This window comes from Orcinus orca, chromosome 10, assembly GCF_937001465.1.
Source record: "Orcinus orca chromosome 10, mOrcOrc1.1, whole genome shotgun sequence".
In the NCBI taxonomy this organism is placed as follows: domain Eukaryota; kingdom Metazoa; phylum Chordata; class Mammalia; order Artiodactyla; family Delphinidae; genus Orcinus; species Orcinus orca.
Window position 1 is genome coordinate 62472981 of NC_064568.1, and position 25147 is coordinate 62498127.

The window sequence follows — 25147 nt, forward strand, 5'->3', positions numbered from 1 at the left end:
GAGGTTGGAAACAGTTGCCTATATAATACAGTCATTTGATCAGAAGCCGTTGGAGCTGGGAAGACTATTGTGTACGTCTAAAAGTGCTAAACTAAATGCCAATGACCTGGGCTGTGGATTCACAGTGCTAACGTATTCTGACACTGATGTCCGCTTAAAGAATTTCTTTTTTTCCCTTCTTCCAGTTTTATTGAGATATAATTGACGTACAGCCCTGTATAAGTTTAAGGTGTGCAGCACAATGTTTTGACTTGCATACATCATGAAATAATGATCACAATAAGTTTAGTGAACATCCATTGAATCATACAGATATAAAATAAAAGGAAAAAAATTTTTTCTTATGATGAAAAGTCTTAGGATTCACTCTTAACAATTTTCATATATAACATACAGCAGTGTTAATTACGTTAATCATGTTGTACTTTACATGCCTAGTATTTGAGAGTTTTGTTTAATTGAGATGATTGACGTGTGGTCATAGGCTCAATTCAGTGCAGGTTTTTAACTGTTCTTTTATCTGTTAAGGATTCACGTGTGTATTAAAGCTACACCACCCTAAGTGATCATGAAGGGTATAAAGCTGGTAACAGCTGTGGAATCTAACAAACCTAAGTTTAAAGATGCACAAATTTGGTCAAGTAATATGACTTTTTTTTTTTTTTGCATACGCAGGCCTCTCACTGTTGTGGCCTCTCCCGTTGCGGAGCACAGGCTCCGGACGCGCAGGCTCAGCGGCCATGGCTCACGGGCCCAGCCGCCGCGGCATATGGGATCTTCCCAGACCGGGGCACGAACCTGTGTCCCCTGCATTGGCAGGCGAACTCTCAACCACTGCGCCACCAGGGAAGCCCTAATATGACATTTTTAAGGCTCTGTGTCCTTAGTTGTAAATTAGTTATTTACATTTACCTGACAGGTCAACTCAATTACTTTATAATCTTGAAAGTACAAATATACGGACAAATATCTCTCTTATTGATGATTTCCCTAAGTCTTCACGTGCTCTTGTCACTTCACTTGAATAGTTCCCCTCAAATGACGTGTTCTAAGGAGTTTTCATATTATTGGTTCAATTTATATCACATTAGTCTAGGTTAATGTTTAATCTTTCACTTATGATGTATTCATGTAAGACGTTCACTTTTTTAATTTTAATTTTTTAAGTTTTTAAAATTTTATTGAAATATAGTTGATTTACAGTGTTGTGTTTCTGCTGTACAGCAAAGTGATTCAGTTATACATATATATATTCTTTTTCATATTCTTTTCCATTATGGTTTATCCGAGGAGATTGTTTTTGGTTCCCTGTGCTGTACAGTAGGACCTAGTTGTTTACCCATCCTGTATATAATAATTTGCATAAGATGTCCACTTTTAACAACTTTTTTTTTACCTATTTTATTTTCAATTAAAAGAGGGATACGGGGCTTCCCTGGTGGTGCAGTGGTTGAGAGTCCGTCTGCCGATGGAGGGGACACGGGTTCGTGCCCCGGTCCGGGAAGATCCCACATGCCGCAGAGCAGCTGGGCCCATGAGCCATGGCCGCTGAGCCTGCGCGTCCGGAGCCTGTGCTCCGCAATGGGAGAGGCCACAACAGTGAGAGGCCCGTGTACTGCAAAAAATTTAAAAAAAAAAAAAAAGAGGGATACGTTTCACAAATGAAAGTAGCAAAAGATCTACCTTTTTTAGGATTTTCCAACGAAATGTGTATGATATGGTATACAGGAAATACAGAGCGTTACTAAAGTGCTGTTGCTTAATATTTACGCATGGTATTGAGATGCATTTGTGACAGAATCAATAACTGAAATAAATGTAAGAACATCTACCAGCATAATATGGACAAGAATATATTTTTATTTTAATTACTTCCTCACAATGCATTTTATTCATTCATTGCCAAAATTTTCCAATTCCATTGGAATGAAAACAAAATTGATCCAGGAGTATGCCAACCTTTACGTGTCCATTATAGGGGTATGGGAAATGATATTTATTGGCAACCAATAGGTCTTTTAAAATTTTTTTTAAAAATTAAAAAAATTTTTTTGACTGCGCCATATGGCATGCGGGATCCTAGTTCCCTGACCATGGATAGTTCCATGTCCCCTGCAGTGGAAGTGCAGAGTCTTAACCACTGGACCACCAGGAAATTCCCCCCACATGTCTTACATTAGGAACTTTTAAATATATTATTTTATGGCTTTCATACCTGCTTAAAGAGTTTCTTTTCAAAATTGTTCAAGTACTCTTGTTTGTGATTTAAAAAAAACTCTCACGGAAATATACTACTAGTTTTCAAATAAAGTTTAGGGACACCGTGGCATTTGGGATCAGATCGTTTTTTGATACTACGCGTTTACAGTCCTTCACATATGTCAGTCATTTTTAGAGAACTACATTTCCCCATGTGGTTGAACTAGGGTACTGGGCTGCCCTTGATGCAATCTAGTGCTTGTCCTGATATACGGATGTTAAGAGCTTAATTAAGTCCTGAGATCAAGGAGCCATAACACACTAGAGTGGCCCCCGGACTCCCATAGAGGTGTAGGTTTCAAACATTGCTCTGTTTCTCTGTTCATTTCTTACACTCCCCCCGCCATTTCCCCAGAGGCCCAGTGCGTGAGTGTGTCCTCCTGACTCTTCGCGTTCCATCCTGGACTCCCAGGGTAGCTGGTCTCTGTGAGGGTCTGGGGGAAGCCCTGATGGAAAAGACTGATGGGCACCAGATTCATTGCAGTCCATAAATATGTCTATGGTGGAATCTCAGATAGGCTGGAGGAAAACAAATGCCTGGGGGTAGGGCGGGTAGGAAGGCAGCATAGAAATAAGCTAGTCATGCCTGTAGTCTGTCCTGGTGGGTGGTTTTTCTAAGCTAGTCCTACTTGTTGCAACATCTTCCCTCACTGTGCTGTGGAGCCCAGAGGAGGTGGTGCAGTGTGGTGGTTGAAAGCACGGGCCCTGGACTGAGCTGCTTGGGCTCACATGCTAGAGATGTGTGACCTTGAACCTATTTTTTTTGTGTGTGTGTGGATTTATAAAAGCCTCTCCCTCTTTTTATTTTTATTTTAAAAAATTAAATTGAAGTATAGTTGATTTATAATGTTGTGTAAGTTTCAGGTATACAGCACAGTGATTCGGTTGTACGTGTGTGTGTGTGTGTGTGTGTGTATAAAATTAACTTTGAACCTTTCTAAGTTTCTGTTTCCTCATCTGTAAAACAGAGAATAGTGCCCTCTTTAGAGACGTTTGAGATCATCAAAGAGCTTCAGGTTTGTACTCCTCTCTTCCATAACAGTGGCACTGGTGGTCCTGATGTTTGCGTTTTTATGGGTTTGAGTCATATTATTGCCTATATATTGACAAGAGAGGACGGCCAGTATGTACAGGGGCAGTGTTGTTTTTCTATTACGGTGTTGGATGCCAGTTAGATGGTGAACTCTAAATAAGAGAGTGTGTTTTTCATGGTCTGGCTGAGGCCCGTGCTAATACCTTTTTCCTTCCTGTGGGTATGGCAGTTGAGGTGAGATGCTGTGAGTGTTGGCAGCCCACTGTATTATTTGTGTGCTATCACATCCCTGGTTGAGTTTAGCCTAGATAAAGTAATCCACAGAGCAGTGCTTTAAAATCTCCAAAAAACAGTACTACTTAATAAATTCTTAAAGAATAGTGTAAAAATTCCATTTCTTAGATTTAAGTACAGTTATACCAAAAAGATATAATATAGGTGCCCTGACAGTTTCTATAAGTAGAAATGTTTCCTATAGATCTGTTGTCCAAGTTAATGAGTTTCAGGGTTATCCTTTTTCTAATCTCACAATATGTTATTGTTCCCAAATGTTTTAAACATCTAACTCTTATTATACATAAGCTTAAAAAACTTAAGAAGCCGTATTTGCAGACACTTTGATGTTACTGAGCATTGTATATAACAGAACAATTTTTAAAAGTCAAGGTATAGTTGATGTACGATGTTATGTAAGTTATAGATGTACAAAATAGTGATTCACAATTTTTAAGGGTTATACTCCATTTATAGTTATCATAAAATATTGGCTGTGTTCCCTGTGTTGTACAGTATATCCTTGTAGCTTATTTATTTTCTACATAATAGTTTGTACCTCTTAATCTCCTACCCCTATCTTGCCTTCTCCCCTTTCCTCTCCCCACTGGTAACCACTAGTTTGTTCTCTACACCTGTGAGTTTATAATAGAGCAGTTTTAATGTTTCTTCTTGGTTGTTAAATTCCAAACTTTTGTCTTGTAAATTAATTTCTGATTAAGACTTTTCTTGCTGGATTTAAAAATTAATTTTCCAGAGTTGACAAGATCAAATAAAAACATATATATATTTTTTTCTGTGCAAAGAGCAGCATTTTTCAAACCAGCTTCCCAGGGACACCAGTGTTGTGAGATGCCTTGTGGGGATAAAAAGGTTTCCTTTGCCAAGAGTTTGGAAAGCAGCCTTCCCAGATTGAAGAGATTTACAGTACATATTAGCATATTAAAGACTGAACTTTTGTGGTAAAGAACCCTGTTAAATCCAGTGTTTCACAAATTCACTTGGTCATGGATTCTTTTTATCAAAGAATATCTATTAACATCCCTTTGAGAAATCCTGCAGGAGAATTTTGGAAATGACTGCTTTTAAGCAAGTTTAATTAATTTTGTGTTAATTCGAATCCCAGATTTGGACAGGATCTAGTTAATTTGGTTGTCATTGCAGGAATGTTTTCTCACAGCCTTTCTTATGGGTCATTGGTTTTCTAATTTATAGATAACTTACACTTTTGGTCTACTTGAGTTGTAGCTGAGCTATGTCTTTCATTGCCCAGAATTTGTCTATTATAACTCTCACCCTCTTATCTTGGGACAGCCCCTCAGAATGGTATAAAACACATAGGTCAGCTCTTAAATATGTGAAGAAATTATTTTGTCCCTTTCTTAAAACTTTTCTGTCAATACTTCCATCTCCTTTATTTCATTTTTATATGATAGGATTTTTGTCATATCTTTCTTTTTCTAGCATGTTCTGTTTGAGTTTTTACTTTTGAAATTGTTAAGATCCTTGAGTTGAAGGCAGAAAATGAGTTGAAGGAAAGTCTACCCAGTAATCACAGCTGTATAACAAGAGCGTGGGCCAAAGTTATCTACTCCATGTGTCAACTCCTTTTACATTATCTGTGACCTTCCACCTCCCTACCTTAGTATGTGTTGACCTGTTTACCTGTTTACTTACCTTTACGGATTTTTTCTCCTTTGTCGAAGGATAACTCCTTTAGTCTTAACCATTTTCCAGTTTTTCTCCAAAGAACAAGTACTGATTTTATTTTCAGAAAAGAGCAAGATAATGTTATTTTGTAAATCTTAGTCTTTTCCACTCTGAATTTGCTATGGGAAGGGAAGGCAATTGGATAATTCATCTCCTTTGCAGGAATGGCCTGATAATGACTAATGTGTTGCTATTCCTAAGGGTATTTGTGTTTCAAATATCTTGGTGATAGTTCTGGTGGGAGGTCTGCAAATATGGCCTGAGGGCCAAACCAGGCCACAACCTGTCCTTTGGAACAGCCCATGAGCTAAGAATTATTTTTACATTTTTAAAGAATTGAAAACAAATCAAAAGAGGAATATTATTTGGGTACACATGAAAATTATATGAAATTCAAAATTCATTGTCCATAAATAATTATACTGAACCCAGCCAGAGCCATTCGTTTATGTATTATTGTACCACGTGACCCTTAAATCCAAAAATATTTAACGTCTGGCTCGTCACAGAAAATATTTGTGGAGCTCTATCTCTGGGTGAGGTTTTGTATATATTTAGGGTAAGATTTTGTGTGTATTCACTTTCCTCCAAATCCATTTGTGAAGATGGCTTTCTTTTCCTACATGTAAGGCCAGCTATGGTTCTGTGAATGTAGTTTTATACCATAGCTGCAGTGACCTGAAACAAATTAGACTGCCAGATATTTCTCCAGCAGAGATGGTTTATTCAAGATCTGCAGACAATTGCAGTTCAGGGCCTGCAGCCTTGGGGAGCAATGTGCAAGTCCCCACATGGCCAGGGAGGGAGCTGCTTTTATAGAGTGGAAAGGAAGGTGGGAGGGCTGTAATTAACAAAGAGTCCATGGCTTTTCATTGGCTGAGCCTTCGCCAGCAAGGAAGATAAGCCTTCTTTCTGTTGGGCTCTGCTGTCATCACAGGGCTTGAGAGCTCCTTCTGCTGGTCTCCTGACTCTATTTAGTTGAGGTTTTTGTTTATTAATTTTTTTACAGCTCCTTTGCTGAATGTGCTTCTCTCTTTCATTTACTTAACAAAATGGTATTTGAAAAGGCCAGCTCAGTACATTGCTCTATTTCTTAGGCAAAATTTTCTTTCTGTGATAATCCTCTTTGAGTCAAGATGTAGTCATGAAAGATACACCCACTTCAAATAAGAGTTTAGTAAGTAAGCTGATGAAAAGCCGAGAAAATGTGTCCCTTGTCCCTCAAATTAGATGTTTCCCAACTAGATCACTGGGTAGCCCTTTAAATTTGACTATTCCATTTACTCTTTGCTCTTCTAAGATAGATTCTCCTTTTTCGTTTAGATGAAAGGTTTTGTAGTGGTTGGCATTGCCAGCTTTTCCAGCTTTATTAGTATTATGATTAGTCCTTTTATTTAATTAAATATTAATTATTTTTGGAACTTTTTTCAATAAATACAAATTATACATGCTTTTAAATGTATTTCTGTTGTGTGTACTTCCAGATTAGAACAGTCTGACATCCTGTCCTATATTCTGGGCACTGTTATTAATTCCTGTTGAATTGTGATGAGTGTAAACATGTCCCATGTGCAAACATTTCTGCCACTCAGTAACTCAAAGGGAATGTGAGTTAAATATTTTTAAGAGCAGCTTTTAGGAGATATATTTTACATACCATAAAAATCACTTTTTAAAAGTGTATATAAAATTGAATGATTTTTAGTAAATTTATAGAGTTGTGACATCATCACCAGTCTAATTTTAAAGCACTTCCATTGCCCTGAAAAGAAACATTGTGCTCATTTGCTTTGTTCTTCCCACTCCCCTCAGCCCTAGGAAACCACTGATATCTCAAGAGATTTGCCTTTTCTGTATATTTCACATAAATAGAATCATTATGATATGTGTTTTTTTGGCTCTGGCTTCTCCCACTTAGCATTGGGTTTTTGTTGTTGTTTTGCTGTTGTTGTTTTTCGATGTTTGTCCATGTGGTAGCAGGTATTCATTCATTTTTATTGTCAAGCAGTATTCCATTCTATTCATATATCACGTTCTGTTTTTCTGTTTAACAGTAGATTGACATTTGGGTTGTTTCCACTTTTTGGCTATTATGAACAATGCTGCTATAAACATAAGCATACAAGTCTTTGTATGAACACATGTTTTCATTTATCTTGGATATTCATCTAGGAGTGGAATTGCTGGGTCATTTGGTAAATCTAGTTAACAGTTTAAAAAACTGCCAAACTATTTTCCAAAGTGGTTGCACCATTTTGTATTTCTACTAGCAATGTGTGAGGGTTCTGGTTTCTCTAAATCCTTGCTAATACTTGTTCTTGTCTGTCTTTTTGATTTTAGCTATCGTGTTTCTCTAACAAGTAATGACATTTAGCCTCTTTTCATGTGCTTATTGGCCATTTGTGTATCTTTGGTGAAGTATCTGTTCAGATCTTTGCCTATTTTTTAGTTGGGTTATATGCCCTCTTATTACTGAGTTTTCTTTTATCACTTATGCTTTTGGTGTCATTTATAAGATATCTTTGCCTAAGCCAAGGTCGCAAAGATTTACTTGTATGTTTTCATCTAACAGTTGTATAGTTTTAGCTCTTATATTTAGGTCTCTGATCCACTTTGAGGAAAAGGTCCAAATGAATCCTTTTGCACATAGATATTAGTTTCCCAGCGTCAGTTGTTGAAAAGATTCAACACTGAATTGCCTTTGTTCTTTCATCAAAAACCAGTTGTCCATAAATGTGTGAGTCTATTTCTGGATTGGGTTCCATTGATGTATATATTTTTACCAAAAACTTTTTTAAAAGATTCTTTACTAAGTCTTGAAATTTGATTTATATGAACACCATTCTGTCATTGGTCATTTATCACACCAATTTAGATGGGTCAGGGGGAACACTTAGAAGACTTGGTGTTCAGGAATGGCGGTCTCCCTCTGCGTGTTAGTCCTTCAGCAGCATTTATTTAGCTCCACCTGTGTGATAGGGCACGATGCCAGGTACTAACTCTCACAGATGCTGTGGTGGGCCTTGCAGGCAAAGACAAATCCCCTGCTGGGAAGTAGGTGGTGGAGTTCATAATTTTATTTCCTGAGTTTCTCTTTTTTCCCCATCACTGGGCAGGCACTCAGGGGCCCACAGCCGAGGGCAAGGTTAAGGTCACAGGCAAAGTACAGATGACTAATCTTTTATTTATTGAACAAAACTTCTTTGACAGTCTACTGTGTGAAAGGTAATGTGCAAAGCATGAGGCATTTATAGTGAGGCCCTAAGACACAGCTCTGTCCTTTTAAGGGGCTTATGCTTGTGTATATCATATATGTAAAACTATTCTTTAAGGAAAATGATGATCGGTGTCTTGGTATAAACCAAGGAATGTGGGAGGGCAGAAGAGGGAAGCCTTCATGGTTTGGGCAACATTAGAGCTTGACCTTGAAGGAAAAGTAAGATTCAATAACTGTAGGAGGAATGGGACAGAACAGCATTTTGGGTAGAAGGAATAACCATGAAGCAAGCAGAGAAATACCACCGACAGTGGGGGCTTTGAGAATATGACCTCAACTATTCAGCCAACATTCCTTTCAAATTCTCTTAGCTTTTGGGACTGGACATGCAGCTGTCCTGTTAAGGCATTGGGACCTACATGTCCTGCAGTGTACCCACAGCTGTGTCCTGGGTTCACCTTTGGAAATGTGGCCCCTGATTTGCTAGGTGGTACCTGGTTCCAGCCTACTCTTGGTGAAATGTGTCTGTTTAAAAGAGAGGATGCTCAGAACAGGGGCTGGAGGGGAAATAGTGTCCACTTAGATTTTAGGCTTTAGTATGAGATATACATGGGCATCGCCTCTGATTCTGGTCGTGAACACCTGCGTGGAGTAGCCGCTGAGCATTTGTGGTCTATGAGTCTCTGTCGAACAGGTTGGCATCTGGAAATTTGGCAAAATTGTAATGTCGTTTAGGAGATTATCACTTTTTAAAAATTGAAGTATAGTTGATTTACAATGTTGTGTTAATTTCTGCTGTACAGCAAAGTGATTCAGTTTTACATACATATACCTTCTTTTTTTTAATAATTCTTTTCCATTGTGGTTTATCATAGGACATTGAATATAGTTCCCTGTGCTATACAGTAGGACCTTGTTGTTTATCCATTCTATATATAAAAGTTTACATCTGCTAACCCCAGCCTCCCACTCCATCCCTGGGAGGTGATCACTTTGATGAAATTGATGGCATCTTTGCAAGTTTGAATCTTCCCACAGAAGATATAATTCTGTGGCAGAGATTCGTTTCAACAACAGCATATATAACATTTGTCAAAATTTTTTTTCATTAAGTAATTAATGGAATAATCCAGTATTTATGATTCCCTCCAAACATATCTGTTTCCTAGATATGTTTAGCAGTGGTTTTAGTTTGGAAAATATAAATCATGGTACTGGGGGCCTTGGAGTTTCATCTGGATTTAAGAAAACATTTTAACAGGCAAGAGGTTTTAGGCATTAGCATGGATGAGAGCAGAGACAGAGGAATTGCATCGTCTGGGGGTGTCTTTAAAAATAGTTTCCGTGTTCATCTCCCCATTGCAGTTGTCTTGGTCATAATCCCGGGTTATTTCAAAGGTTTAATGAAGAGGATGCAACCAGTTGTTCTCAGTTGTTTACTTGTAAGGACTTGAGGACATGGGCTTATGTTTAAAGAAGAGTGAATTAGTTGCATGTAAAGTATCAGAGAGCATCATGGTATTAAGGCCTCAGAACTATAAAATGTGCTCCTGAGAGACCCCTGAGATTTTCCATTCCTTGAGACTTCAAAAGACATGAAGCAACCATTTGTGTCATCCCCCTTTGGAAGTCTCTCGCCCAGTGTTCTGAAAGCGACGAGGGAAGTGCCCATGTTGGTGTGACCAGAAGGCAGCCCTGCTCACCGGCTCCCCCGCCCTGGCGCCTTACCCACAGTATCTGCCCTACTCTCTCCACGAGGGTCCCGCTTCCTCCCCAGCCTGCAGCCTGACTCATGTTATAACCATTCCAGCAAGTGGCACACAAGTGGCTAGTCATCCTCCATGAAGGAGAAGTTAGTCCTTGAGGGCTCAGTTGGTTCTTGGCTTTTCTGTGTGCCCTGTGATTGTGCTTCTTTTTGCTATAAACAGCTATGTTGTAAAAGGTATTTTATTCATTTAAAAAAAATTTTAAATTGAAGTATAGTTGATTTACAATATCATGTTAGTTTCAGGTGTACAGCACAGTGATTCAGTTTATATATATCTATATATATATGTAGATATGTATATTCCTTTTCAGATTCTTTTCCCTTATAGGTTATTACAAAATATTGAGTAAAGTTCCCTGTGCTATACAGTAGGACCTTGTTGGCTATCTATTTTATGTATAGTAGTGTGTACATGTTAATCCCAACCTCCTAATTTATCCCTCCCCCACACCCTTTTCCCCTTTGGTAACCGTAAGTTTGTTTTCTATGTCTGTGAGTCTTTTTCTGTTTTGTAAATAAGTTCATTTGTATCATTTTTTTAGATTCCATATTTAAGCAATATTGTATGGTATTTGTCCTTCTCTGTCTGGCTTACTTAGTATGATAATCTCTAGGTTGCTGCAGGTGGCATTATTCCATCCTTTTATATACACACACACACACACAAAAACACACAACACCCCCCCCCCCATATCTTCTTTATCCATTCATCTGTTGATGGACATTTAGGTTGCTTCCATGTCTTGGCTATTGTGAATAGTGCTTCAATGAACATTAGGGTGCATGTATCTTTTTGAATGATGGTTTTCTCTGGATACATGCCCAGGAGTGGGATTGCAGGATCATATCGTAGCTCTATTTTTAATTTTTTAAGGAACCTCCATAGTGGCTGTTACCAACTTACATTCCCAGCAACAGTGTAGGAGGGTTCCTGTAAAAGGTATTTTACATGGTGCCAAAAGGAAAGAGGACAGTTCCTATTTGGGGCAAGTGTCTACTTCATTGTTGAATTACTGTGGAACAGGTTTGGCATTGACAGCCTGTAGGGCATTTGAAACAAGCCCCAAGGAGATGATTCAGCTCAAAAGTGTTCAGTAAGCAAAGTTTTTGTCACTCCCCTCTGTCCCTCTCCTGGACTCTTCTCTCCCCACTCAACAGCTGCTGAGGGTCCTCCTGCCCCCTCCTCAGTGTTCAAAGCTCTTACTCTGGACTGCTGGGTGCCCTGCGGTGCCTCCCTCCCCCTCCTCCAACCCCCAAAGTTATTCCTTCTTATCGCCAACCATGGTCGAGGCTTCTTTGAAATGGATAATAGACAGGTGTTAAGAAGAAAATCAGTCTGCTAAAGTGACTTGGCATTAAGGGGCAATGACTGGTATGTTTCTCTATTCCAGGAGCTGTCTTTATTTTCATCTGGGAACTGGATATATTTACCTGAATGCATCTCCAGTTTCTAATAATTAATCTGAACCTAACTTACGATGTTGGAGTCATTAAGTGGGGGTTTATTGAGGACATACACATTTTTTGAACTAGTTGTAAATTTTGGTCATGTCTGTAACCTAAATGAAAGTTTAAGAAAATAATTTTACATGATTTTTCTTGAAAAATATGCACAATTCTGTTTCAAAACTTTTCCAGTAAAAGCTAGAATTTGACAATACAGTGGAATCTGTTTAAAATGTTGGTGATAACGGAGCAGGACTTTGATACTGTAGCTATGGGTTACCTGTGTCAAACAGGCTCATTTTACATCCAGTTCTGTTTTTAGGACTTGACACATATGAGCTCATGTAGTGCATCACTGGTTTAAAAGTATTCGGCAGAGTTGTCATCATTTGTCTTGTTACATCACTGCAGTCACACATTTACGTTTATTTCAAAATTTAGTTTCATTGACTAGCTTATTAAATATTCATTAGAAGTAAGTGATTCTGATTCCCATTTTCCCAGCTTTTTCTTCCTTTTGCCCAAATTGTGAGAAGGTGAATGGGAAAGAGGTGAATATAAAAATGCCAGTGATTGTTACCTTTCCTTTTCCTTGTGTTATCATTGAAAACTGTTCTGATAGATTAGGATTTGCTGTGATTTCTTGAAGTGATAAATAGTTTAAAGAAAGGTTTATGTAAGTAGTGAGCTAGGAAGATATTTTATAAACTTTTAAAAGGAGAGGCCCACATCCTCCTGTCAAAACATCGCTGTATTTGACCCTCAGGACAGTCTTGGGCAGAGACATCCTTTAGTCTCATCTGAAAAAGCCCCCTCCTACCTTTTAAAGCCTACATGGAGTGGATGACGCTGATGTCTTTGTGAACCCATGCTCCTTTGTTTGACATTGTAGTATAGAGGTTGTTTAGACCACATCTTTTTTTTTTAAAATAAATTTATTTATTTATTTATTTTTGGCTGTGTTGGGTCTTTGTTGGTGCACGTGGGCTTTCTCTAGTTGCGGCGAGCGGGGGCTATTCTCGTTGTGGTGTGCGGGCTTCTCATTGGGGTGGCTTCTCTTGTTGCAGAGCGTGAGCTCTAGGCGCACTGGCTTCAGTAGCTGTGGCTCGTGGGCTCAGTAGGTGTGGCTCGCGGGCTCTAGAGCACAGGTTCAGTAGTTGTGGTGCACGGGCTTAGTTGCTCTGCAGCATGTGGGATCTTCCCGGACCAGGGCTCAAATCCGTGTCCCCTGCATTGGCAGGCGGATTCTTCACCACTGTGCCAGGAGGGAGGTCCCTAGACCACATCTTTAATGAAAATTAACTTCAAAAACAGTGGGCAGATACAAAATAATTAATATGCAGAGTAATTGATTTCTAAGTTCATTTTTCCCTTTCAATTACATTACTTATAAGTGTTTAGCATCAAGGCGTATACAGGTCTCCAGGCGATAAAAGATCCACAGGACAATGGGGAGACACATGCAAAAATAGATTTTTGTCTGTTTTCCTGTGGACTGAAGGGAAGACCTGGAAGGAAAGGTAGACCCAAATCAGACCAAACCAAACCAGAACCAGCCACCAAACCCCAAACAAATTGTTACAGAAAAGAGCTTCTTGCTTTAAAATTTCTAAAAATCGGAATCGCCTTTTGTAAAGGTTCCTACAACAATGGTGAAGCTGTACAGAAGAGAGTATAAGAAGTACCTGGGTGAAACCGTGACTAAAATGCCCCCAAATCATAAAGTGTTTATCAGTAAGAAAGATGCTCTTATTTTATTTAACAACCTATAGTTCTACCTTGTAGTGAAAGACTAGAGAAGACCTTGTTGTTTTTTGCTTGTTTTTTAATTGATTGTAGATCGTCAACCTGAAAGCTTAAAAGAGAAATCTTCTTTGTCCGAGAACTAATCAGGTCCAATATGGAGTGGACAGATTATTTGTGCTACTTAGGGCCAACACTGATTTGTTTAAAACTCTTCATTATTTTATTCATTAATACCCTATGATGTATGACGAATATCTTTATTTTATGGTTAAAAAACAGTGAAGGAGATAAGTTATGTATGGCCTTAATGCTGACCTAATATACTGCCTAGGAAAAAGCATGATCACCTTTTTATTACATCAGATAAAGATATTTCCCTTTTATATTTACCTGCACCAGTTTAGAATTTATTGTAATTTAGGAAGAGTCTGAGCTGTGGTTTTATTTTTTCACCATTCTTAAAGAAATAGTACTGAAATAAGTTTGTAATAACTGTTCAGATAAGGCACCTAAGCGAATACATTGTTTTGAAGCATTTCTGTGTATTTTTAAAGCATCAGTTTACTTATCAATAATTTATGTTGTAACATATTAATAGAGTAGGACTTGTAAGGAGCTCTCCCAGGAGAATGTGGTTGCTTATTTTTCCTGAGTGTGTTTGTTTGAAGTCAAAAAATTACATTGAAAAATGTTTTCACTTATAGTTTTCCCTGCAGCTGACTGTCCCCTTTCTCTCCACCTAAGGCAGTGAGGCGCTCTCACTTGGGACAAGCCTTCTTTTATTATTTATGCGGCTTTCTAAAGATAGGGGTTGTTTTCCAGAATACTGTGTCCTTCAGATGTAGGACTGCTTTAAGAGAGGCCTGGCAGTCCTTTCTGGCATTTTGCTCCTTGCTGCTGGGTTGGGAGGCATGCATTTTACCAAGTGGCCTCTGTTTGTTTCCCCCCGCCCCCGCTCCAGCCGAGATACCTTTCCTCCATCCTTGCCTACAGATTGGACCTTTGGGGGCTTTATCTGTGCTTCAGGTTTGCTCAAGATAGTTAGAAGGTTTATATTGGTCAGATACTGTGTCCTCATTCTGCGTGGAAGCCTTCAGTGGCTGTCTTTGCTTTGCTCAGGGAAGGTCTGTCCTTGTTCAGGTGGCAGGTCAAGCCCCCTCCACGCCCTGGCCCCCTTCCACCCTCATCCCCTACCTCATGTTTCCTTGGTTCACAGGTGCTTTCCTTCCCTGAAACTCACCCTACAGCTGCATGCACCCTCACCTGGCTCTTTGTTCTGGTTCTTTCTTCCGCCTGGAACACTCCCATCTTTGTGGGGGGACTTCTCAGACTCCAGACCCCTCTGTAAATTTCTGTCATCCTAGCCTGTGGGCCTCAAGAGGTGGCATGCTCTTATTCAACTTTGCACCCTTAGAAGTCAGTTGATACCCTGGCATATGATGGATGCTTACTAAATATTTGGTGACTTGAACTGAACTGCAGCTCCAGTTTAGGTATGGGAAGTATGGGAAGTAAAATTAGGTATGGGAAGTAAAATTTTTGTGGAATTTGTCTGGATTGACATCAACCACTGCAGAGTCAGCCTTTTGAGAAAGGTATCCTTGAACATTACATAAGCAGCTATATGATGATCTGATCTTCAAAGTTGAATTTGATTTAGCCCATGTAAAATCAGACAATTACAAGTTAACAAAATAAAAATTTTGAGTGGTATTTTGAACGGTTAAACCATTTAGATGATACAGACCTGGCATGATCTACTCTGTTCTCTATCAAAAATAAAACGGAAGTATTTAGTATGTCATCACCAGGACCTTGTTTGGAATCTCAGCCTAACCTCCTTCTACTTTTATTTCCCTTCCTTAGGAAACTTTTCTTAAGCAAAAGATGAGCGCCCTCTAGGGGTGAACTGTAGGTGCAATGCTGTACACATGTTTTAAAAAACTGCAAAATTCTGGAAGTATTGTATGAAATATAGAAAAGGATGCTTCATCCCTGTTACGTAACTCAAGTTATATAATTTAACCACAGAGTGTCTCAAAGTGCTTTCACGTTGCTCATCACTTCCTCGAGCACTGTTTATTCAGACAGTTTTTTGTCCCACAGGGAATATCCAAAATGGGAAGAAAGAATGTTTTATTAAAAAGTGAAAGCGGAAGGTTGAGACTGTTGGCAGTTTGCAGTCATCTGTGAAGGAAAGTTACCAGGCCAAATATCTATGACACAGACTTTGGACAAAATAAAAGGCTTTTCTGTGTCAGCTTAACTATTTAATCCCTTCCTTCTTTCATCCCCAGTTGATCACATGATCAGATATTTCTCTAGGACCCCAGTTATTTCCACGCAGTTCATCCATTACCACTCCTTCCCCATAATGTTAATTTTTTTCTTTTTTTCCATAATGTTGATATTTAATTTTTAATTAACATTCTCTTTTACCCTATTCTTTTGTGGTGAAGAAAATGAGGCATTACTTATAAAGCACTTAAACAGGGTTGGATGCCTAGTAATAACTCATCGTTTATATATTTTTGTTTATTTTTGTTAATACTGGTGGCATTTGTTTTATACAGAGTGATAAAGATGAGAATAATGGTATCTTACATTTATATAGTGTTTTTCATATACAGTATTTCTCTGGACCCTCAGAATGATCTTCTGAGACAGGAAAAACAAGCAATATTCCATGATAACCAATGACTCAGGATGTTTTAAAGCATTATAGAAGCTAAATTATTCTATTTATGTATTTTTTTCTAAAATTCTTAAGAAATTAAGCCAGAAGACTTAAGAGTAGCTTTCCATTTTACATATTTTCTCTTTTAAGTTGACACATTGATTTTTTTAAAACAATGACAATTTTATTTTCAGATCACAGAATTTTTGTTCTCTGATTTGAACTCGAGGCCTTCTGTTTTCAAACTTTCATTTTGCAGGTGAGAAAATTGAGGCTCAGAGAGTTTGGGCAGTTGGTACTAGTTCATGAGACCTATGGCAGAAACATAACTAAAATCCTATTTTTTTTCCCCTTTATAACATGTTTTCTCTTTTCCTAACGTGGTTTTACTTGGCATCATCGTCTTCTTCTCTAAACATGCCTAATTTGATTTTTCTTTATTGTTGCATAAATATGATGGTGGAAAAGGACACCTTGCTGTGGAAAGTTTCCCTGATGTAGATGGTTTGGTTCAATCTGGCAAGTTGTGAAATTGCTTTCCTGTGAAATATGTGTTCAGAATCATACCCATCTTTTTTTTTCTTTTATTGAAGTATAGTTGATTATAATGTGTTAATTACTGTTGTGTATCAAAGTGATTTGGTTATACATATAAATAGTTCTTTTTTTATATTCTTTTCCATTATGATTTATCATAGGATATTGAATATAGTTCTCTGTGCTATACTGTAGGACCTTCTTGTTTATCCATTCTATATATAAAAGCTTACATCTGCTAATCCCAAACTCCCAGTCCATCCCCCCACCAACCCTCTCCCTCTTGGCAACCACTAGTCTGTTCTCTATGTCCGTGATTCTGTTTCTGTTTCATAGATAGGCAACCACAAGTCTGTTCTGTATGTCTCTGACTCTGTTTCTGTTTCATTAGATAGGTTTATTTGTGTCCTCTTTTAGATTCCACATATAAGTGATAGCATATGGTGTTTGTTGTTGTCTTTCTGACTTACTTCACTCAGTATGACAATCTCTAGTTGCATCCATGTTGCTGCAAATGGCATTATTTTGTTCTTTTTTTATGGCTGAGTAATATTCTATTGTATATATGTACCACGTCTTCTTTATCCGTTCGTTTGTCGATGGACGTTTAGGTTGTTTCCATGTCTTGGCTATTAATCACACCCCATCTTTAACTGTCCTGAAGTGAGAAAGACAGAGGAAGTGCATGTGGATTGAAGTGTGACTCAGGCAGGCCTCAGTGGGTAAAGGGGACCAGAGCGCATGGCATACTCAACTCTGTGTGTTGGTTACTGCCCTGCGGGACCCCATCCTGACCGTGCACTTGTGACCTACTGTACCTTCTGAAGATGTCAGACGTGCACTATGGAGTTGTCTATTTTGAGGGATTCAGCAGCTGGCCAAGGGTCAGGAGCTGCATAATATTGTTTATATATATGTGATCTCTCATGTCCCTGCTCAGGCTCTTAGAGTTAGTCTGCTTTCTGGTTACACTGGAGATACATAGAGGAGTACATAGATTTAAATGCAGTGATGTGCATGAAATTCACAAGCTTAGCTCCTCTGCCTTGTTTTTTTAATTGAGGTATAATTGACAGATAACATTGTATTGGGTTCAGGTGTACATCATCATGATTTGATATTTGTATACATTGCAATATGATCACCACAAAACTCTGTAGTTACCATCCATCACCAGACAAAGTTACCTTTCAGGATTTATTCTCTTGGCAGCTTTCAAGTATGTGCTACGATATTATTGACTATAGACACCATGCTGTACGTTACATCCCCATGACTTACTTATTTTATAACTGGAAGTTGGTATGTTTTGATCCCCTTTGCTTGTTTTACCCACTCCCCATACCCCTTCCCCTCTGGCAACCACCATTCTGTTCTCTGTATCTGTGATTTTTGTTTTGTTTCGTTTGCTCATTTGTTGTTTTTTTAGATTCCACTTATAAGTGAAATCATATGGTATTTGTTCTTCTCTGTCTGACTTATTTCACTTAGTCTAATTCCCTCAAGGTCCATGTTGTTGCAAATGGCAGGATTTCATTTTACTGGCTGAGTAATATTCCACTGTGTATATATCACATCTTCTTTATTCATTCATCCATCTATGGACATCCTCTGTCTTGTTTTCAAGTAGGCCCTTGGGCTTATAAATTCAAGCTCATGACTTGGAATGAGGCCAGGTGAATTCTTACAGTGAGTAGTATGTGAGTAGAAAATTAAGTATTAGTGCTCATTTCATAAAGTTGCTTTTCTGCACGCATGTGTGTCATGGATGTCATAGATTTGTTCCTGAAAAGATCCTTGGAAATTGGTTCATCTCTGAAATGTAATTGAGTACTTCAGGGGATTGTCATTTAATGGTATTTATTGAATGGAAGGTAAATACTGAGTTGGCCAAAAAGTTTTTTCCGTAGCATCTTATGGAAGAACCTGAACAAACTTTTTGGCCAACCCAATATTTAATGGAAGGAATAATCTCTTTGTAACTTATTTGGATATGTATAGATTTTCTAAATAAGGATTGCCTGAAATGTGTTATGATATACTCTTTTTTTTTTTAGAAAAATGAAGTATTTTTGAGCTTTCTATTACTGTTGTATCTTGTGACACCAAAGAGTCAGCTGATATTCCTTGGGAATTAGGAAATCAAAATAAAAATGTCAGCTTGTGAAAATGGGGACACTTGGTTAAAAGTAATTTGACTGTTTCAGTTTTCCTTGCCACTTTATAGGTACTATTGGAATTAGCAATTACTTAGAGCTGTTGGGCCTGAGTTTAATGCCTATATTTTTTGTAGTAATGATGCATAGATGGATAATTGAATATTAAATTAATGGAATATTAAAACGTTCTGTGACTTAGGCAGAAAGTCCCAAAATACTGTTATAGGAGGTGGTAAATTTGATACGAAACTCTTAAGGGAAGTTTTTTCTTCACTAATCAAAAATATTTTCTGACGATAAAACATACTGCAAAACATGTAGATAGTCAGTTAAGATAATAAAATTTAGCTTCTTCTTTAGACCCAGAAGACTTACCCATCAAAGCCTTGCTTCTAGTTTCCATTAGGCCCTTTCTTGCTGGTTGCTCTGTAGTCAGAGAGTTTTGACTATACTTTGGATCTCTGTATTACTTTCTGCTGTATATTCACCTGACATTTTGCAAGCGCAAAGGAGTTTGACTCATGTGTATAAACCTCCAGAGTGTACCACACAGACAGGGAGCATGTAGGGCTGTGCCCAAGTGATGCAAGGGGGATGCTGGTCTCTGCCTCTTTCTGGACCACTTCCTTGACTCCTTTCCTGAGCGCAGCGCAAAGTAACGCAGCCCAGAATCACCCAAAGGTGAGAACGTGGAGATGAACCAGCCCACTGTGGGACAGCCATTCTCACAGCCTGCTCTGTCCTTGTCTGTCTGGCAGACACCTTACAGTGGGCCAAGCATTCATTCACAGGAAGTGTCCCTGCGTGGCCAGCTAGCAGAGTTTGGGGGAAATCTTTGGTGGTTTGAGGTCTAAAATCAGAAACTTAAACGAGGCCTGTTAACTTGCAGCTAGTGTAAATGTGGTTATGAAAACCCTCCAATGGAAGGGGTAAATTAGGAGGTTGGGATTAACATATATACACTACTATATATAAAACAGATAATCAACAAAGACCTACTGCATAGTACAGGGAACTCTGCTCAGTACTCTGTAATAACCTATATGGGAAAAGAATCTGAAAAAGAATAGGTATATGTATAACTAAATCACTTTGCTGTACACCTGAAACTAACCCAACATTGTAAATCAAATTACTTAAATGTAAAGTAAAATATTAAAAAAGAAGGTATCAAAAAAAAGAAAGAAAGAAAACTCTCCACCACAGGAAGATTTACGCTGTGCAGAAGAATTTTGGACAGAGGTCTTATGACCTCACATATATGAATTTTAAAAAACATTTTATTTTGAAATTACCATAGACTCACAGGAATTTTCAAAAACAGTATACAGAGTCTCATGTACCCTTTCCCCAGCCTACATCTGTGGATTTTTAAAGTGTGGAGTGTGTGCCTCTGGCATCCTGGATTTTGTGGCCCAGAGATTAGGAAGACCAACCGGGGGATAAAAACTCACCCCTCTTGCTGAGGTGGCTTTGGTTGCTGTATCAGGAATCATGATTCAGGTCAGGGCATTGCCTGTATTTTGGAAATTGTAACTCTATGTAGTTGTCCAGATTTTTATATATTCTGTTGTGTTAAAAATTTAACAGTTTTACTTGTATGAATTATTAATCTGAAATTTATTTTTTTAGTTTTTAAATTTTATTTTATTTTTTTGCGGTACGCGGGCCTCTCACTGTTGTGGCCTCTCCCGTTGCGGAGCACAGCCTCCGGACGCGCAGGCTCAGCAGCCATGGCTCACGGGCCCAGCTGCTCCGAGGCATGTGGGATCTTCCCGGACCGGGGCACGAACCTGTGTCCCCTGCATCGGCAGGCAGACTCTCAACCACTGCGCCACCAGGGAAGCCCTAAATTTTATTTTTTAAGTAGTGAGAGAATACTAATATTTTTAAAAACACTACATGAGTGAACACATGTACATGAAGGAATGTTTTCTCCTTGTCCCCTTTCTTGTTTGAGTCTTAAGGGTGATCTGGGTTCTAGGACCGAAAATTTTAAATTGCTTTTTTCTGTGTAGGTTCGAAAACACGTGAATGATCTCTATGAAGACTTGAGGGACGGACACAATTTGATCTCTCTTTTAGAGGTTCTTTCAGGAGACACCTTGGTAAGTTTTAAATTTCATAATTTATTTTGAAGAACATGTAATCCTTTTTGCATATGACTAATTTGTTTTCAGCACAGACTGTTCAGAGTTTTGCAGCATTCATCTTTTGAGCTGCTGTGAATTCTGCCTGGAAAAAGTTCTGGTTAGATTATGAAGCATTTTCAGACTTTAAATGCTGTGCATTTGGGAGATGGAAGTACTTTGATGACCTTGCTTACATAATCAATTCTATAATTAAAATACTACTTCTGTTCTTTTTTACCTTTGGGTTTTTTTTTTTCTTATCAGAAGTTAGATGCATAATATAACCCCCTATTAAAAGACTCACAAATAGCAAGGAAATAAGCATCACTTTCTGACAGATGGTCTAACCCCCTCCACAGGTGTCATCTCCTTTTTTGTGAACATTTCTCCCCCTTCTTGGTTACCTGGTCTCCTTCATTAAGTTCTGTTCATGCTCTTCTTTTCATTTCTGGTCTGTCTTGTGTCTTTGCTGTCCTATCTTCTGTCTGTTATATTCATTAGCCAAGGGAACGAGATTTTTTGAAGACCTTACGATTGGTGAGTGCCACAGAAGCATGCGAATATGAACAGCATGAGGATGTGGAGGATGAGGATAAGGGGGTAGGTGTCGCCCCCGTAACTCCACTAACCTAGCCTTACATGCGGTGAGCGCTAACACAATAGTGTAACCCACGGGTTTGGGCTCCTTTTTAGAAAACTGTAGAAAGGACCAAAACCCGCAGGGAGATGGATGTGTGTGTACCAGCAACTTGGACAAAGGACATATTTTCTCTTTAAATTTATTTCTGTATTTCTGTGCACTGCATGGTATTCGAACATATGTGGTTAAATTACAGGAGGGCATTTGAGCTAAAGAAATTTATATACCTTTTGTATAAGTATGGAAATCTTACAACCAGCCCACTAATTTTAATGCAGATCTGTTCCACTTCTGAAATTAATATTTCCAACATAACTGTCTTTTGTTTTATTTGAAGGAACTTACGGACATTAATGTTTAAGATTATGCTTTAAATCATTCCTACTGGCAGTAGGTATTTGAGGGACATTCTTTACCTACCTTATATGTCTCGTTTTATTTAGGGGGGAATACTTAAAATGCTAGAATCCTGACAGGGCTCACAGAGCTGTTTAATCCCGGTGACACTCAACTGACTCAGCCTACCTTTGCAAGACAGATGTGCTTCTTTTGTCATCATGTCCCTAGAGCCCCCTGATTTTATTAGAATTTGTGCTTTTGTGGATCCAGTGGGGAATTCATCACCATCATTTCTCCTGTTATATGGAACTTATTTTCCCATTCTGTGGTCTGCTGTCTGTTTTAATTCTGCTGCCTTTGGCTTCAGCAACCTATTCATGTTTGAGCAGCTCAGCTGTCAGTTTTCTTTTTTCTTTTTTTTCCCTTTGGAAGATATTATGTGGTAAATTTCAGCTCCATTCTTTGCATTTTTGTTGAACATTTTCTCAGGTCTGTTTCCTTACGTTTTCCTTCTGCTAACTTGTGACATTTCTTAAGGGAAATGGCATCAAGGAAAAGAGTTAACGGTTTGTCAGTTTTCCTGAGACAGCAAATCATCACGTCCATCCCCAAGCAGTGTAAAACTATTAGCGAGTCCAACCGATTTTGTGCAAAATGAAAATAAAATAAAGAGGAAATATATTACATGGCCTTAATTGCTTTTCTCTCTTCCTCTATCATGGCTAAGTAAACCTCCACTGTCTTTCTCCTTCTTGGTGATTTTTATACTAACTGATGCTACTTTACCTCATTTTCATTAACATGCCATACATATATGATTATAAAAACCTTCTTGATTCAAAGTTTATTAAGAAGGCAAAATGGGGAATGGTATTTAATTCTTTTTGTGCATCTGTAGCTAATAACTGTAGGCTAGAATTATAAGATAGTGAATATGAAAAGTGTACATGTTCCGTGGTATTTTCTCTTTTTCTTTTGTTTAAATATTTGGAATAAAGGATCTGTTTAAAATAAAATAATACTCAGAAAAATCCCAAGTTTAAATTCAATCTCAGATAATACAAAAAATTTAAAATATCATTAAAATATTTAATGGATCTACCCAAACAGTAAATACTGTTTTGACATATTAAGATGAGCATACAGTATATTTATATAGGATATTCAGCATACGTGTATTTAGCATGATCAGTGGTATCAGAAAATACAGTGTTTTTTATACCCTGCATTTTTCTATTCTTAGCCCAGAGAGAAAGGTCGGATGCGTTTTCACAGACTACAGAATGTACAAATTGCACTTGACTATTTGAAAAGACGCCAGGTATGATGTTTTTCAAAGATTGTAATCATATAAACATACGTGACTGAATAAATATGCATAGGACCATGTCAGGGAATGAAAAGGTTAAAGTTGACTGTGAATTATAATCATTAAACTTGTGCTTTCATGAGACAGATGTTTTAAAATGTTTTTAAACATTTGTTCCAAAGAAAAGGAGGTTAATAGTAGGTGTAAGTGGCTACATTTCCATCTGAATAGGAGCTACTGAGTTTTCCTTCTGTTGGAACTGGAATGCTTTTGCCTAGGAATTTAATGACATTTTAGTAGCAACAGAATGTTAAGAATGTCTATGAACAGTTCTTAGTAGTAGGGAGACAATACTTTATTTTTTATTAAAATTACCTTATTTTTATAAAAGATAGTTAACATAATACTTTTAAAAAACTTGACATATGTATTTTTAATACATAGTAGTGAGGAAGCAATAGTTTATTTTTTATAAGTAGATACAACTGGATAATCTAGAAGTAGTTAAAAATAAAACAGTTCTGACAACAATCCCTGACTGGCTTGAGGTTTCAGAAGAAATGTTGGAAAAGAATGAACAACGTATTGGATTTGATCTTGATTTGGTAGCATTGTGTATTATAGAGATATAAGGCAAATAATTGGTAATTTTCAATTAGTAGAAAAAGGAGGAATCAAAGAAACTCAGGATAATTGAAAGTTACTGAAAACAGTGAGAAATCAGAGGTGGCAACAATTTCGCTTTTTAATGGAGTAGGAGGAAGAGAAGAGAGGAGGCAAGGAGGAGCAGGAAACACTGTCTGTTTATTAGTCCTTCATTTAGTTTATTATGGCATCAAAGTGCTTTTAGTTATTAAATTCTAGCAAATACTCAGTGCTTATATTTTAAATGATATTGGTATTTGCCTTACTCTTCTTTATTCTAGTGGAAGTTTACAGAAGGATTAATGGTTAATTATGTCTCCTTGTCGAAATATTTTTGGCAGTGATTTGTCCAGGAAGTAAAATGTTAGGTATCATTTTCTTGAATTCATGATAGATATTTAATTCTTTTACCAGGAAGTAAATGTTAAATATCATCCTTACATTTATTTACCTGAATGCATAATTGGGCAGTTGATAAGCTTTAAGTCTGATTATTGTATTATTTTTAAAGTTTTGAACAGTCTTCCAAATGTCCAGTGAGTTATATAGTTACTTATCTTGGTAGCAATCTATGATAGACAAATAGAATAATAGTGCTAGTTGTTTTTTTTAAAATACTCTTTATGACCGAAGTGTAAGAAAGTTGTTAAAATTATTTGGTGGTTCAGAATAGTTTCCTACTTAATTGTAAAATAACGCTTGTTTTCAAAAGGCAAAATTATTTCTAATTTAAAAATCTTAAGTATTTAGGACTTTTCGCTTGAATTGTGTTTTTTGTTTTGACAAGTGTACTTTTAATACTTGCTGTAGAAGACAAAACCAAAATAATATTGAGGTTTTTTTCCTTTGTAGTTTCTCTATAATTTGCAATGAAAATGAGTGGGGATGGGGGTAAAACAGTAATTTAAGGATTACTGTTATTTAAATTATTCAGGCTTTTTTTTTTGTATCTGTAATTTTGAATCACTTTTATGTAGATAAAAATAACTCGTGCTGGTTTGAAAAATATTTTGTTTTATCTCTTCTTCACATACAAAACAGGTGAAATTAGTGAACATTAGAAATGATGACATAACAGATGGAAATCCCAAATTGACTTTGGGATTAATATGGACAATAATTTTGCACTTTCAGGTAAGCCTGATTTTCTTAACTGTCATTTCTTTTAGCCTCATTGCTAGTTTTCAGGTGGTTCATGTGAAGGGTGAATTACACATTCACATCCAAAGGAGGAAGATAAATTTCAGGCTTTCTTTC

At 37.6% G+C, this 25147-nt stretch overlaps 1 protein-coding gene across 4 annotated transcripts in view; it reads left to right on the forward strand.

The window, feature by feature from the left end:
* DST (dystonin) overlaps positions 1-25147 on the forward strand; it is a 494628-nt gene that overhangs the window by 233899 nt on the left and 235582 nt on the right. For all 4 annotated transcript variants that reach the window (XM_012532210.3, XM_033424298.2, XM_033424315.2 and 1 more), the window contains exons 6-8: positions 20844-20933; positions 23180-23257; positions 24932-25024. In XM_012532210.3, coding sequence (XP_012387664.2) covers positions 20844-20933; positions 23180-23257; positions 24932-25024 — 261 coding nt within the window. The remainder of the gene's footprint in view (positions 1-20843; positions 20934-23179; positions 23258-24931; positions 25025-25147) is intronic.